This window comes from Brienomyrus brachyistius, chromosome 12 (assembly GCF_023856365.1).
Source record: "Brienomyrus brachyistius isolate T26 chromosome 12, BBRACH_0.4, whole genome shotgun sequence".
Taxonomy (NCBI): domain Eukaryota; kingdom Metazoa; phylum Chordata; class Actinopteri; order Osteoglossiformes; family Mormyridae; genus Brienomyrus; species Brienomyrus brachyistius.
Window position 1 is genome coordinate 6,458,476 of NC_064544.1, and position 16,730 is coordinate 6,475,205.

Sequence of the window (16,730 nt, forward strand, 5' to 3'; positions counted from 1 at the left end):
GTGAGAGGCCTCAGACATCAAGAGCATTCTCCTCCCCGGGCTGCTTCTCCTGCGAGCAGCAGCTACATGCTGACCCCCCCCCACCCCCGGTCGCCGGGATACTGTTAATAACCTCACATTTTTTGCATATTTCAGATGTCTAAGCCCCGCCTCCCAGAACAGGCACATTTCAGACGTGGAGTTTCCTAATGGCATATAAAATCTCCCTTGGGGTGCTAATTTCACCCCATGCAGCAGTATGGCATAAATTGACTCTTGCTGCTGGCAGATGTTGAGTAAAAGCAATGTCTGGTGCTGCCATGAAATCCGAGTCCGGTGGGCCCAGTGTCTGACTCCCGCCGGCCCGATCATGCATACGCCCCATTCATATGGAATAATGTGACTGGTCCATTATGACGCTTCTTTGATGTGGGAGGCCTTCATTAAACCCAGGGCTGCTCATTAATTCCTAAGCCCTCATAAAAAGGCGAGATCTGTACTTGAAATAATGATGGATTGATAAAACCTCGTGGTATTTTCAAGGCGAACAGCTAAGGCTTTTAGCAGTTAAACACTGAATTGGATCAGTTTGGCTCCGCCATTGTCGCCGTATTACAAAATCCTGAATTGTTAATCTGTTTCCCCTCTGGGAATAGAACAAGTTAAATAGATGATGATAGAGGGACAGTCAGCACCGGACAGTGGATGACTGTACACACTAAACAAAACAAGCAGGAGATGCACTGGAACACTGGAAAAAGCATGATACCAGGATAAATAAAAAATGAAAAGATGCGTTCAAGCTATTTGGCACATGGGAGAAAATGATTAGCATAAATGATATAATCTGTACAAAGCAGTCTCAGCGTCACCAGATCGCACACTGCTACAACCCGCACGGGGTCTCAGAGACCCCCGTGTGACACAGCATGACCCCACAGAGCTTCAAGATGCAAAATTATTCAAGTAAAGGGTAGGCAGAGGAGACGAGGGGGGAGCCGGCGCCCCAGGGCCGAGGAAACGAGGGGGGAGCCGCCACCCCAGGCTGAGGAGACAAGGGGGGAGCCGGCGCCCCAGGGCCGAGGAGACAAGGGGGGAGCCGGCGCCCTAGGGCTGAGGAAACGAAGGAGATGAGGGGGGAGCCACCGCCCCAGGGCTGAGGAAACGAAGGAGATGAGGGGGGAGCCGCCACCCCAGGCCGAGGAGACAACGGGGGAGCCAGCGCCCCAGGGCTGAGGAAACGAGGGGGGAGCCGGCGCCCCAGGGCTGAGGAAACGAGGGGGGAGCCGGCGCCCCAGGGCTGAGGAAACGAGGGGGGAGCCGGCGCCCCAGGGCTGAGGAAACGAGGGGGGAGCCACCGCCCCAGGGCTGAGGAGACGAGGGGGGAGCCGCCACCCCAGGGCTGAGGAAACGAAGGAGATGAGGGGGGAGCCGCCGCCCCAGGGCTGAGGAGGCGAGGGGAGAGCTGCTGAACCTGGGGCAGAAGTGTGATGGGGGAGCCGGAGCTTTGAGGCTGAGGTGATGAGGGGGGAGGCGGAGCTTTGAGGCTGAGGTGATGAGGGGGGAGGCGGAGCTTTGAGGCTGAGGTGATGGGGGGGGAGGCGGAGCTTTGAGGCTGAGGTGATGGGGGGGGAGGCGGAGCTTTGAGGCTGAGGTGATGAGGGGGGAGGCGGAGCTTTGAGGCTGAGGTGATGAGGGGGGAGGCGGAGCTTTGAGGCTGAGGTGATGAGGGGGGAGGCGGAGCTTTGAGGCTGAGGTGATGAGGGGGGAGGCGGAGCTTTGAGGCTGAGGTGATGAGGGGGGAGGCGGAGCTTTGAGGCTGAGGTGATGAGGGGGGAGGCGGAGCTTTGAGGCTGAGGTGATGAGGGGGGAGGCGGAGCTTTGAGGCTGAGGTGATGGGGGGGGAGGCGGAGCTTTGAGGCTGAGGTGATGGGGGGGGAGGCGGAGCTTTGAGGCTGAGGTGATGAGGGGGGAGGCGGAGCTTTGAGGCTGAGGTGATGAGGGGGGAGGCGGAGCTTTGAGGCTGAGGTGATGAGGGGGGAGGCGGAGCTTTGAGGCTGAGGTGATGAGGGGGGAGGCGGAGCTTTGAGGCTGAGGTGATGAGGGGGGAGGCGGAGCTTTGAGGCTGAGGTGATGAGGGGGGAGGCGGAGCTTTGAGGCTGAGGTGATGAGGGGGGAGGCGGAGCTTTGAGGCTGAGGTGATGAGGGGGGAGGCGGAGCTTTGAGGCTGAGGTGATGAGGGGGGAGGCGGAGCTTTGAGGCTGAGGTGGGCTCAGTGACGATGGCACCACGTGGACGATGTTTTATTTACACACGCGCACAATCTGACTTTTCAGCGCGTCCCTATAGCATCCCACCTTCGGCCTCCGCCAGCACACGGCAGGCCTGGCCACTGCCACGGTGACCTAAACGTTACGCGCAGAGACTGACTCAAAGGTCCTTTTGTACGTGAGAAGCGGACGGCAGCCAAAAACGAGACAGAGGACAGTAGGGTGAATGAATGAGTGTCTCCACACACTGCCCTGTAAACAGCCCCCCGCCCCACGCCAGAGAAACAAAGGGCACGTCAGGGGAAGACAGGCACTGGCCAGTGGGGTCTATTCCCACCCCGGGGAGGGGGGACATGTGCCTCTCAAGCCCTCTTTTCCCAGCTGGCCCGCCCCCGTGGGGCGCCCCTGTGGATTATTCCAAACTAGGGCAGCGTGACCCGAGCCTGGGGCCCTGGCACTGTCTCCCCCCGTTACGTCAGCCTGGCATTGTGGCCGTCGGGATGCCCGCGGGTGCGTGCCAGCGGCGCCCCAGCCTGCCTCTTTCAATCATCTTTGTCTCTCTGGACCGGGGCCGAGGCAGGAGGCGGCTTTGCTCCGGTGATTAGCCACGCCTGGCATTCGGAGAGTCCCTGTGGGAAGCATCAAGGTCCATCGGGGAATACGAATGAGACTGACCCCTCTGCTGGGCCCGATCAGACCGGGACTCACTCCGTCTTCCGGAGCCATCCATCAGGTTCTGCATGTAGTCCTTGCCAGAGGAGCACATTGCGATCGTGCTGGGAGGCATTTTAAAAGGCTCTAATTTGCTGCCATGCAGACGGCCTTTGAGAGGCGCTCTGGTCAGCCGAAGCACGGTAATTAAGCAGAGCGTGAAAGGATGCGGCCTGGAGCCCGAGGACAAGGTCACCTAGTGAAATGCTGGACGCCACAGTGACGCAAAGCTGGCAGCAGACAGCACCATCCATCAGTGTGCTATAGATTCTCCCTGATTGATTTCTTACCCATAATGGTCTACTGCATCTAACATTTGCTGACGTAGTAACACAAAACAGGGAGAAAAAGCCTTTTGAAAGCTAACCTAGCATTCAGTTCAAAATGAGCTTCTCACATAAACATTAGAAATGGGGGGGGGGGGGGGGTCTGTGTGATTTAAACTTGCACTATGTTTACGGTCATAGCATGAGGGGCTCATCCGTGAGAATGTGTCATCCCACCTTGCACTATGTTTACTTGTCTGCACTTTTCGCACCTCACTGCTGGACGATAAAGAATTTTCCCTGGGGGATCAATAAAGTTTTCATGTTATACACCCAGAACAAACCAGCCTGGGCTCGATTATGTGGGTTAAGGAGAGAGACGGTTCTCAGAGCAAAGCCCAGCCAGGCGCCCAGGGCAGCCTTTCCATCTCCTCTCCCCTGCGAGTGTCTGACAGCTGTGAAATGAGATGCCTGATGCACTCCTGTCCCGTCAGATAGCCAAAGGCTAAGGATGCGGCATGGTGCGAGACAGATTCCCGTGAGATCTACCTGCAGGACTACCTTGTGCCGGCCCGCACGTGGTCGCATGCTGCAGTGCAATAGGCAAGCCCCCACCCCCCCGGTGCTCCAGGAGCAAACTCCAGCACAAGCCGCAGGCCCTCTCTGCAGCAATGGGGCCAACTAATGCCACTATAAGCTTTCAGCATAATGCCTCCGTCTTGCATTATATTTCCACCAACAGCGCATTAAACGTGGGAGGTGTCCGACTTCATGCTTGTTTATGAAGCTCATTACCACGCGTACAAATTCTCAAACGCTCCCATCTAAGGAAAGTGTGACAGTCTAAGGCAGTTACCCATAGGCAGTTACCTACCGGCGTAAGGACAGACTTCGCTGATAAAAAGAAATCGGTGAATGCATGTCTCATTTTTGCAAAGCCAGCACGCCCGTCACAGGCTTCTTTTGCCGGTAAAGGCCGCAGATTTTCAAAAAAAAAAAACCCCGGGCATCTGATCAAAGGAATCGAGGTGCCGTCAGAATAATTACCGATCAAAGTGCACATTCCTGTCAGAGCGCCTGACGCTCCGAAAGACAGGAGAGTGGAGGAGCCCGCAGGCATCCCCACAAACGGGGGCTTTGCATAAACGATGAGGTTCACCAGCACAGAGCTGGTCACTGTTGGGCTGGGCGATCACAAGAGACACCACCTCTGCAGATTAAAACTCAACCCGCCATGCGTCTGTGGGCCACGGCAGAGCAAGCGGCAGCATCTGGAAGGGCCTGAGTACCAACACCTCCTGGGGTCCATCCTCAGACCGCAGGACACGGTCAAGATGAAGTGGAGAGGGCGTTACTGAAAAAAGACCGCAGAGATCACTTACCGCACTCCACAGCTCTCAAACACACCGCAAGGCGCATGCCCGGTTCATGGTCACACACACGCAACATACATGACATGGGCAGACAGACACCAGAGACGACTTGGATGCTTGAAATGAAAAGCAAAAACCAACATTTTATTGCACTTAAGAAAATAAAAATCCTAAATAAATCAAAGGAGACAATCCCTTTTGTTTGTTTATTGATCTTCCTGTCTGTTATGAGGCAGTAAGATGAACCGGAAAATCTGTAACATCTGAAGGTGGTGATTCTCTTTAAACCAGGTCATAAATTAGAACAGGTGGACGGCGCGGCGCAGAGCGGGCGGGTGGGCAGGCGGGCACGGCCTTGAATGTGCAGCGCTGCACCACTTTCACAGTTCGGCTGAAGTCCCATGGCCCTCCAGGAGCATGTCGTTTGGCTACGTCGTGCAGTGCCGGCATGCGGGGGGGGGGGGGGGGCATCATGTACCCCGCAGTCACGTGTCCGATGGGTTAATACTCTCTGCTCGGCTCTGGAAGCAAAGTCGGCCCTTTGTCAGCTTTGTCGCAGGGGTTAGATGGGACGTCTGTGGGAGACGGGACACGGTGCCCGGGTCAGCATATGCACTGCCTCATCCTTGGGGGGGGACGGGCCCTGCCTCCCCCTCCCCCCATTCCATCTCCACAGTCCACAAAGTGTAGTCTCCTTAGAGAGCAGGCAGAAAGCACGTCGTTCCAGGGAATGTGTTTACAGCCTGCACGGGGACACAAACACAAACACGGACACACGCACGCACGCACGAGCGCGCACACACACAGTAAATAAACGTGCACATCCTCCTGGACCCAGCGGACCTCGGGATCTCGTGACCTCCCGGAGCTCGTGGACCTCGGGATCTCGCTCCCAAACCCACCTGCACTCAGGAGGCACAGCTGGCTCAAGGTTACATTTAATGTTTCTCAGTTTTAAAAAGTCCGAACGATCAGAAAATTTCATCTGGGACTAAAACGTCTCAGCAGTAAAGGTCACACATCTCCACCATTTAGCAGCATAAATACAGTTTGGCCACTGGGGTACAGTACTGAGGGACGGGTGAATTGCCATGATCTCTCAGAGAGCTGTCACAGAGGACACAGCACACAGCGCTCTGTGTGGGGGGGGGGGGGGGGGGGGGGGCGTTAATACTGTGATTGTGGCTGGCAGCGGATCGGTGAAACCTTAAGCGAGTCTGATGGGACAGTAAGATCCCACAGCACGTGTGTCAGACGGAGAACGCAGTGGCCCCACCCCAAAAGGTCATGTGATTGTTGCCCTGCTTTTGGTAACTCCCACCCCCCCTGTCCCCCCAAGTAAGTAGCTTTTTTTTCTCCGTTACAACACTCTATGTTACCTTAATGATTATTTTACACTAGTTAGCATACCGGGATGCCCCCCCCCCACTGTCCCCGTTACACTGAGCGACCCCATGCTCCCGCCGGCTCACTGGACCATGTCCAAACCGACAAGTCCCCTGCAGGGCCCCCCCCTCGTGCCGGCTCCGCCTGCCCCACCTCCCCCGTCTCAGACCAACCCCTTTCTGGATGACACGGACCACTCGGCTGCGGGGGCCCGGCCCTTATTCCGGGGGTGGGGGCTGGAGGACGGAGCCCATGAAAAGCCCGGCCCAGAGACCCCGCCGGTCCCCATCGGGCCTCACTTCATGTCCACGTCAAAGTCCAGCACCAGCAGCTTGGTCTCCTCGGTGCCGTTCCGGCTGCCCACGGCACACACCAGCTTGGTGTTGGAGGCGCGGATGCGCCACACCACGCCGCCGCTGCCGCCGCTCTCCAGCGTCACCAGGTTGCGGATGAAGTCGCCCGTCCGCAGGTCCCACAGCTTCACCGTGCCGTCGTCCGAGCTGGTCACCACAAAGTTCTTGTTAAACTGCAGACATGTGACGGCACTCTGGTGCTTGTGGGGACCTGGGCAGGAGAGACGGGCTGTGAGACCTTCCACCGCCCCACCTCCTCGCTGCGCCTTTCAATCCCAGAATGCAGCGGGAAACTGCCCCCCCCGATCAGCACAATCTATTGAACACAATCTCACAGTAGAACAGTACCGCGGTTTACCAGGTCACCTCATCTTACCAAAACATCAAGCTGATGTGGTATTACAGCTACTAACAATCTGGGGACAGAAACCCACTGAGCAGACTCGTTTTTAACACTATATTCAAAGTCATTTCATTTCATTTAAAAAATGAGCTCAGATGCAGACACTTTAAGAAAGCCCTTCCAAATACAGCTGGCGTCAGATTAACTTAAAAATAATTCTATCCCAGAGACGACAGACATATCATGAGGCCTGTAAACAGGTCTGAGGACATGCCTGAGGTTGAGGTAAGCGACACCGGGGCTGGGGAGGCGGGGCCGGGGAGGCGGGGCCGGGGAGGCGGGGCCGGGGAGGCGGGGCCGGGGAGGCGGGACCTTCGGCTGGCTGGGGAAGCCGGCAGCCCCAGGTCCTAAAGCCCCGCGGGTAAGTTACAGCCCCGGGTTCTGGGCACAAACACACTCACACAAGGCTCCCGCAGAACACAATCCAAGTGACTTGGAGGCGGCTCAGTCAGAGACTAAGGCTCTTAATCAGCATCTTTCTGCTCCGCAAACAGTATGGTAATGAGGGCTTAATTATTAACCCTCCTTTGTTTATAATTAATCAGGGAACACAGCATTGTTACTGCTGAAGCTGGCGGCGCCCTGCTGGCCAATCAGAGAGCAGACCATCGAGGATGGCGCCCTGCTGGCCAATCAGAGAGCAGACCAGCGAGGATGGCGCCCTGCTGGCCAATCAGAGAGCAGACCAGCGAGGATGCCCGGGCAGATTCCCGCGAGCAGAGACAATGACCTCATGACAAACACTGCGTGTCGGAGCCGGTGCGGACCTCATGACCTCACACAGAGGGCCATTTATGCGGCGGCTTTCTGGCTGAGCATACAGGGGGGCCCACAGCGAAACGTCACATGCGGATGGCGGATGTTCCCCCACCTTCCCTCGGCCGGGTGGTTCCTGTCCAGAGTGACAGCGTGACCGTGAAGACGAAGAGCTTTCAGGCTGAGCTGAGGCTGCAAAGCCCTGAATCAGAACCAGAACCCAGAACCCAGAACCCTCCCATGTCAAACATTAAAATGCACCCAGCAGTGAAATCACACCCCCTGTAAAAATACCCAGGAATGCCAGCCAGCTGTCACACCAATGCAAAATCTGCTTTTTATTAAATAAAAGCATGTGATGCCTAAAAGGAGGAAGGAATGCGGGGGGGTGCGATCCACAGACACGCGTGTGCGATCCACAGACACGGCACACATGCTAAGCACAGCCCAGGAGCCTCACCCTGCAGCGTCTGCAAACACTGGCCCGTCTTGATGTCCCAGATCTTGACGGTGGAGTCGGCGTTGCCCGACACCAGGATGTTGTCCCTGAGCTCCATGCCGCTGGTCAGCGACTGGTGGCCCGTCAGCGTGTGGATGCAGTTCCCCGTTTCCACGTCCCAGACCCGGATGGACGTGTCCAGGGAACCGCTCACCACATGGACGCCGTCAAACTGCGGGGGGCGACGGCGAGATGTTAGCGGGCTGCCAGGTGCCGCGCAGAGCCCGGTCCGGCCCCGCCCCACCCACACAGCACCCCCCACCTGCAGTGAGTAGACACGGTTGGTGTGGCCCTGGAGCGTGTGCAGGCAGGTTTCCGTCTCGGGGTCCCACACCTTCACCATGAAGTCGTAGGCGCCGCTGACCACACGCCGCCCATCATACTGCACGCAGCGCACTGCCGCCACATGGCCCATCAGCACGTGCAGGCACTGGCCTGTCTCGATGTCCCAGACGCGCAGTGTGGCGTCCCGCGATCCGCTCACCACCCTGGGGCGAGGCCAGAGGGCAGCAGGCAAGGTCAGTGACGAGGCACAGCGGACATGGAAGAAATCTCACAGAGGTCTATCCCCTGCCTCCCCCAGGGGCAAACCCTGAGGGACTGAGCCAAGTATACTCAGAAACACCAGCAGCCGGGCCCGTAACAGCCTCCCGCCCCCGCCCTGCCCCCGGTACCATGATCGCCCCCCACGCAACCTCACCTCTTGTCGTGCAGGTGCATGCAGCGCACAGTGGACGTGTGGCCGTACAGCGTGTGGATGCACTCGCCCGTTTCCGCGTTCCACACCTTCAGTGTTCGGTCTGTTGAGCCGCTGATGATGATGTTGTCCCTCATTTGGGAGGACCAGACACCCCCGGTGTGGCCCACCAGCGTCCGTAAGCACTGCGGGGGGAGAGCAGGTGAGCACGATGATGGGCTGCAGTAGCCCAGTCGGCTTTAAATGAATTTGAGTGCCTCACTATGGAGCTCGGGGATGATTAAGCATGCAGTGTCACACAGCCATAGAGGGCAACGCCATGCTGCAGTGATAATCCCTACAACACGATCGCATACGAACTGCAGCTGAATTCTGTTTCCTCCACAGATATTGTGGGAATGAAACTCGATCCTGGGATTCCAGGCAGTTCCCCCCCTAACCTCAACGCTCCTATCACAGTCAGACCCTGATGCAGGCCTGATGCTCCGTCCCATCTGAAAATGTGATGAGGATCACAGGGGCAGCAGCAGATTATTACCGAGCGCTCACTCAGGTTACAGTGATAGTCAGAGGGAAAACCCCCAAAGCCCCCACTGGGGAGGACGGCTCCGGCCCGCCGCATTCTGCTGACCCGCGGGTCTGTGTAGCGAGACAGAGCTGCTCAGCTTCATTCCAATCAACAAGAAGGGCTGCTTCCAAATGGGAAGAGCCAGGGAAAGCAGGAATGGGGTCACACTGAGCCGAGACAAGACAAGGGCGTGATCCCAGCAGGGCAAATATTTAACAGGCTAACAGTGAAACTGGGCCCAGGAATGCGAGGTGAGGCACGTTTCCCCGGCTACAGGAAATATTGGGCCAGTGAGCGAGTGGCTGGGGGCGCCGTCCGTCTGAAAGCGGCTGGACGTGCCTGGAGGTACTGGTGCGCTGATGGCACGTTAAGGAAGGTGTGAATCTGGCAGCGAGAGCAGTATGCTGACCCAGCAATGCCGGGGGGGGGGGGTAGGAGGGGCCTCGTGCCAGGGGACTGGCTGGGGGGGGCAAACGAGGGCGAAACTGGCGGAGCCTCTCAGCGGCAGAGGAATGTGCATCGAAACTGCGGGCAGACGGGCAAGTGAGAGAGGGTGAGAGAGAAAGAGACGAGGGTGAGAGCGATCAAGAGAGAGACAGAGCACACGAGTGCGGAGAGGGAGAGAGAGACAGAGCACACGAGTGCGGAGAGGGAGAGAGAGACAGAGCACACGAGTGCGGAGAGGGAGAGAGAGACAGAGCACACGAGTGCGGAGAGGGAGAGAGAGACAGAGCACACGAGTGCGGAGAGGGAGAGAGAGACAGAGCACACGAGTGCGGAGAGGGAGAGAGAGACAGAGCACACGAGTGCGGAGAGGGAGAGAGAGACAGAGCACACGAGTGCGGAGAGGGAGAGAGAGACAGAGCACACGAGTGCGGAGAGGGAGAGAGAGAGACAGAGCACACGAGTGCGGAGAGGGAGAGAGAGAGACAGAGCACACGAGTGCGGAGAGGGAGAGAGAGAGAGAGCACACGAGTGCGGAGAGGGAGAGAGAGAGAGAGCACACGAGTGCGGAGAGGGAGAGAGAGAGAGAGCACACGAGTGCGGAGAGGGAGAGAGAGAGAGAGCACACGAGTGCGGAGAGGGAGAGAGAGAGAGAGCACACGAGTGCGGAGAGGGAGAGAGAGAGAGAGCACACGAGTGCGGAGAGGGAGAGAGAGAGAGAGCACACGAGTGCGGAGAGAGAGAGAGAGAGAGAGCACACGAGTGCGGAGAGAGAGAGAGAGCACACGAGTGCGGAGAGAGAGAGAGAGAGAGAGAGAGAGAGCACACAGGGTCCCGCATGGGGTCGCCTCTAGCATCCCCCACAAGAGGAACACAGTCCAGTTCCAAATGGGGCTGCCTGAACATGAGGGTCACCCTCTCTGAGGTGAGCCACCAGCGTAGATCCAGCAGGCCACCACAAACACATGCTGCATGCAGATTCATACTGCGGGGGACACTCAGGACAGGGGCCTCCTCTGAACACTATCAGCCCTGAAGGGCCCCTCCACCAAAAAAGAAGTACGGGGGGGGCACTTCACCCCCATCGCATGGGCCGTGGGGACGTGAGGCCCACACATTCATGTTTGTTCTCTTGGACATCAAAACATCATGCAGACAAGAACATGGACAAAGCCATCCGATGGCAGGGCTGCCTGCGCAGCGCCCCCATCAGACCAGTGCTTACCTTGCCAGTGATGGCCGACCACACCTTCAGCGTGTTGTCGTCTGAGCCGCTGACCACGCGGTTGCCGCAGAACTGCAGGCAGGTGATCACATGGTCGTCGTGACCTTTGAGCACCTGGAGGAAACACAGCGGGGGCTGTAACATGGGCAGGAAACGTAAGGAAGGGGTTCCGGGAGAGCCTCTGGAAATGTCTGAAGCTAACCAACCACAGGGGCACCGGGGGGGGGGGCAGTGTAGTAAAGAATGCATTTCAAAAGTTACCTTGGGAGGTTTAAGATCCCCTCTCCTCCAGTTAGTGTCCACCCTGTGCTGCCTGATGTAAGCGCTCTTCCAAGGGCTGTGCGTGAAGCCAGGTTTGACCGGTTTTCTCCGCTTGACGTGCAGGGGCTCGTCGATGCCTGCCAGGACGGGGGGGGTGGGGGTGGGGGGGGTCAGACCGACCAACACACAGTACCTCTCCATCCTGTGTGTGCTGCAATGTTTCAGGGGCAGTGAGGCAGCTGTGTGGTGAGCATGTGTGCGTGTGCGTGATATACAGGCTCTTATCACCACCACCCCCGTGGAGAGGGGCCCCACCTTCCTCCCTGCACTTCTCCCTCCACAGCAGGTTGTCCTCAGCCAGAATGCGCCAGTAGCGGCAGGTCTGAGCTGCCTGCAGCAGGTCTTTGGGCTCCAAGAAGGAGAGAACGTAGAGGGCCAGCTGGGAGGGGGGAGGGAGAGGCGGTCAGCAGCAAGCAATGTACCCGGCCCGCCCCCTACAGGGCGTCCATCCACCCACCTCTCCCTACACCTGGCCTGTCCCCTTCAGGGCGTCCATCCACCCACATCTCCCTACACCTGGCCTGTCCCCTTCAGGGCGTCCATCCACCCACATCTCCCTACACCTGGCCTGTCCCCTTCAGGGCGTCCATCCACCCACATCTCCCTACACCTGGCCTGTCCCCTTCAGGGCGTCCATCCACCCACATCTCCCTACGCCTGGCCTGTCCCCTTCAGGGCGTCCATCCACCCACCTCTCCCTACGCCTGGCCTGTCCCCTTCAGGGCGTCCATCCACCCACCTCTCCCTACGCCTGGCCTGTCCCCTTCAGGGCGTCCATCCACCCACCTCTCCCTACGCCTGGCCTGTCCCCTACAGGGCGTCCATCCACCCACCTCTCCCTACGCCTGGCCTGTCCCCTTCAGGGCGTCCATCCACCCACCTCTCCCTACGCCTGGCCTGTCCCCTTCAGGGCGTCCATCCACCCACCTCTCCCTACGCCTGGCCTGTCCCCTTCAGGGCGTCCATCCACCCACCTCTCCCTACACCTGGCCTGTCCCCTACAGGGCGTCCACCCACCCACCTCTCCCTACACCTGGCCTGTCCCCTACAGGGCGTCCATCCACCCACCTCTCCCTACACCTGGCCTGTCCCCTTCAGGGCGTCCACCCACCCACCTCTCCCTACACCTGGCCTGTCCCCTTCAGGGCGTCCATCCACCCACCTCTCCCTACACCTGGCCTGTCCCCTTCAGGGCGTCCATCCACCCACCTCTCCCTACACCTGGCCTGTCCCCTTCAGGGCGTCCACCCACCCACCTCTCCCTACACCTGGCCTGTCCCCTACAGGGCGTCCATCCACCCACCTCTCCCTACACCTGGCCTGTCCCCTTCAGGGCGTCCATCCACCCACCTCTCCCTACACCTGGCCTGTCCCCTACAGGGCGTCCACCCACCCACCTCTCCCTACACCTGGCCTGTCCCCTACAGGGCGTCCATCCACCCACCTCTCCCTACACCTGGCCTGTCCCCTACAGGGCGTCCATCCACCCACCTCTCCCTACACCTGGCCTGTCCCCTACAGGGCGTCCATCCACCCACCTCTCCCTACACCTGGCCTGTCCCCTACAGGGCGTCCATCCACCCACCTCTCCCTACACCTGGCCTGTCCCCTACAGGGCGTCCATCCACCCACCTCTCCCTACACCTGGCCTGTCCCCTTCAGGGCGTCCATCCACCCACCTCTCCCTACACCTGGCCTGTCCCCTTCAGGGCGTCCATCCACCCACCTCTCCCTACACCTGGCCTGTCCCCTTCAGGGCGTCCATCCACCCACCTCTCCCTACACCTGGCCTGTCCCCTTCAGGGCGTCCATCCACCCACCTCTCCCTACACCTGGCCTGTCCCCATCAGGGCGTCCATCCACCCACCTCTCCCTACACCTGGCCTGTCCCCTTCAGGGCGTCCATCCACCCACCTCTTCGGCAGGAGCCCAGGAGCCCGTCCCCCCCACCCCCTGCAGGGGGCGCTGTAACACCTTGTCCTCTCACCTCTTTGGGCAGCAGGGAGATGAAGTCGCGCTGGAACTGCGGCTCGATCACCTGCATCATGTGCTTGACCTGCGTCGGCTCACAGCTGTCGATGAGCTCGTCCAGCGCCAGCAGCTTCTCCGTGCCACTCCAGCTCTGCGGAGCCACACACAGTCAGTCTCTCCGGCCCCCAGGGGCCACACACAGTCAAGCTCTCCAAAGTGAGCACCAGACCGGAAAGACCCTCATCACTGATAGTGTGGGGGGTGCAATTCAGTTAATTGTGCAACCGGGTCCCAATTGGCAGCCCGTTTTCACTAACAACATGGTGCTACCACCTCCCCGGCCTACAGAAACACCCGCCACCGCTCCACTGGACATTTAAAAGGGCGTCGCCCCCCCCAGCCTGCAGAGCTCAGCGCAGAGCAGAGGCCGCGATGCAGACAGAAAGGTCATGTCTCATAGGGGCCCAGTAGCAAAATACAGGACGTAGCGGAAAGTTCAGTGCTGGCCCGGGTGCGGCGGGCACAGCTGCGGGCACAAGCCGCGGGCACACAGAGCCCAGAAACAGAGCTAGAGTGACACCAGGGCGGCCAAGCGACCGAGGGCCCAACCAAAAGGATCGGGGGGCGGACATCTCAACAGAGGCGCTCCTGCTATAGAGAGCGAGAACGCTGATGGAGCCGAACACAGAGTGGAGGCACCGCACTCCAGAACATGGTGAGAGAGGCTGGCATTTAGCCCCGAGGCCATCGGCATAGACTGTGGCCCCCCACCACTACTGCAAGGCAGACGGAGGTGGGGCGGCAGTGCGCAGACCTGAAAGGTGCGGAGCCAGTCCTGCAGCCCTGAGGGAGGGGGAATGGAAGTGATGCGGCGGCGCTGCTGCCCCTGGCCATTGGCGGCTCGCAGGTCCTTGAAGGTGGTGGGGGTGGCCGGGTAGATGCCTGCGGGGCTGCAGGGGTTGGGGGGGGGGGGGTAGAGTGTCACATTTACAGCCATGTGAAGAGCGCACCCACACACACTCACGCACAGACAGACACTGAGAGCTGCCGTTCACGCAGTTGGGCATGTCACCAGCCACCTGAGAGTACGGTGACGGGTCGATGAAGAACCTGAGGAGCTTTTCCACTGCACCAAGTACTGTACTTTGGGTACTTTTGCTTTTCCATTGACTTCCAGTCAAGTTCCAGTACCAAAAGTCCCAAACCAGCTAGGGTACTTCTTTGGTACTTTGCGGTGAAATGTTTATTTTATTTTATTTTATTTCAAATAGCCTGCCTCTGAAACACAGTACACAATTTAGAACTCAGAAAATGACAAATGAAGTAAAAATAAATATATAAATATACATTTAAACATACAAGAATCTACGAAAGGAATAATAATTAAAACTGCAAAGTTTTTTTTTCCTAAAACTGTTTTTTTTTTTAAAGTTTAGGAAACTTTAAAACCCCTGCACTATAATGTTGAAGGTAAGAAAAAGCCTGATCTTAATCTAGCTGACTAGCGACGCAAGAACTGGATGTGCATAACATGCGATGTGCAATATTAATACCAACATCGCCAAGCCATATATTATACTACAACCTTTTTTTGAAATCAGTACAAAATACCTCCCTTCGAGTTGTGATGTCATTTGGTACCAGTTTTTATGCCAGTGGAAAACCATCACCTTGAAGTACCATATTTTTGAAGTACCAAAAGTACTGTAGCTGGTGCAGTGGGAAAAAAACCAGGACAGCAGCTCTTTGGCAAAGACGAATGAGACGGCACACCTGGGGGTCTTGGGGGGTGGGGGGTGGTTTCAGGTCAACGGACCTACTAACATGCTATCCATGGCCACCCGGAATGCTGTGAGTTAGGCGCTGGTGCCTGTGTGTGGGCGTGGGCATTACCTTGGGTATTCCGAGCCTTTGCAGGGTTTTTTTCCTGAAGGGAAAGATCGGACCTCGGGGCCATGGTCCAACTTCCTCTTCATCTGCAAAACAAAAAAGAGGGGAGATGAAAGGCTGGGGGGTTGAGAGACAAGCCAGCATCCAAAACAGCGTGACCCAGAGAGGCCAGGAAGGACACGTGAGGTTGGACAAAGATGCTGACTAACAGAGGCCCGCCGAGCCCGAGCCCGTAGGCCAGGGGCGTGAGGAGCACAGGACAAACACACAGACCCAGCATGTCTGCACGATCCCACCCAAAACCAGACACGATGTGCCGTCCCAAGAAAGGAGCTCTGCAGCAAGGCGAGTTTCAGAATGACGCACCTCGGCAAGGGTGGTGGGGGGAGGGGGGCCGGAGACCTGCAGGACTCGCAGAAATACAGCAACCCCTCCCACCTACACATACACGCACATCCATTCCTGCGGCAACAGACAAGCCTTTTACGCTGTGCTTCTAATCCAGGCAAATTAAAAGCCTTTCCCTTTCTAGGGAATTACTGGAGTACCGTCTGCAGGGAAAAGCCCTGCCAAGCCCATGTTTCTGGGAATCACGGGAACGCAGACAGAGCAGAGAAAGCCGAATTTCACCAGTCATCAGCTAGGTAACCTGTAGAACACACTAGGACTGATTAATATTTGAACAACCCTGAATGGAATGCCAGTCTTTTGTGAGAAAACATCAGGTTTTGGGGGGGGGGGGGGGGGGGGCACAGTCATATTCACCCTGCCTCGGACACCGGTGCATGTCAGCACAGTCATATTCACCCTGCCTCGGACACCGGTGCATGTCAGCACAGTCAGATTCACCCTGCCTCAGACACCGGTGCATGTCAGCACAGTCAGATTCACCCTGCATGTCAGCACAGTCAGATTCACCCTGCCTCAGACACCGGTGCATGTCAGCACAGTCATATTCACCCTGCATGTCAGCACAGTTATATTCACCCTGCCTCGGACACCGGTGCATGTCAGCACCAGCACAGTCATATTCACCCTGCCTCGGACACCGGTGCATGTCAGCACAGTCATATTCACCCTGCCTCAGACACCAATGCATGTCAGCACAGTCATATTCACCCTGCATGTCAGCACAGTTATATTCACCCTGCCTCAGACACCAATGCATGTCAGCACAGTCATATTCACCCTGCCTCAGACACCAATGCATGTCAGCAGTTATATTCACCCTGCCTCGGACACCGGTGCATGTCAGCTCCAGCACAGTCATATTCACCAAGCCTCGGACGCGCACACAGGTGCATACCAGTAGTCACATGGCTCCAAACCGGCTTCAAGGTGCGGAGGCACTAAGACCGGTTTTGCACGGAGAGCAACAGCTGCACCTCAGTGCAGAAAAAGCTGCAGGCCCGCAGGCCACAGTGCAAACAAGACAGCATTCTGGGGAAAAAGGGAGCCTCAGGATGCCATAAAGGAGGCAGCGGCGACCGGGCGAGATGGGACAAGCCCTCACTGCAGTGAATGCGCTGTTGTCCTGCTGGGGAGATCCTGTCTGACAGGTGTTGGCTGGACCCCGATTTCCATAGGCAGACACCCACCCGAAACATGGAACATCACG

The 16,730-nt window shown here is 57.8% G+C and overlaps 1 protein-coding gene and 1 long non-coding RNA gene across 4 annotated transcripts in view; both read right to left on the reverse strand.

The window, feature by feature from the left end:
- Positions 1-4,722: 4,722 nt before the first annotated feature.
- Positions 4,723-16,730, reverse strand: part of LOC125704778 (F-box/WD repeat-containing protein 7) — a 57,979-nt gene continuing 45,971 nt past the window's right edge. For all 3 annotated transcript variants that reach the window (XM_048970788.1, XM_048970789.1, XM_048970791.1), the window contains 10 exons: positions 15,116-15,198; positions 14,037-14,172; positions 13,239-13,373; positions 11,507-11,630; positions 11,192-11,328; positions 10,931-11,044; positions 8,697-8,878; positions 8,259-8,484; positions 7,958-8,168; positions 4,723-6,549 (listed from right to left, as the gene is read on the reverse strand). In XM_048970788.1, coding sequence (XP_048826745.1) covers positions 6,281-6,549; positions 7,958-8,168; positions 8,259-8,484; positions 8,697-8,878; positions 10,931-11,044; positions 11,192-11,328; positions 11,507-11,630; positions 13,239-13,373; positions 14,037-14,172; positions 15,116-15,198 — 1,617 coding nt within the window. In that variant the 3' untranslated portion in view covers positions 4,723-6,280. The remainder of the gene's footprint in view (positions 6,550-7,957; positions 8,169-8,258; positions 8,485-8,696; positions 8,879-10,930; positions 11,045-11,191; positions 11,329-11,506; positions 11,631-13,238; positions 13,374-14,036; positions 14,173-15,115; positions 15,199-16,730) is intronic.
- LOC125704780 (uncharacterized) lies at positions 12,282-13,135 on the reverse strand. Its single transcript, XR_007381242.1, has 3 exons — positions 12,884-13,135; positions 12,508-12,601; positions 12,282-12,319 (listed from the first exon to the last, which is right to left on the reverse strand). It is a non-coding gene; the product is annotated as an uncharacterized LOC125704780 (long non-coding RNA).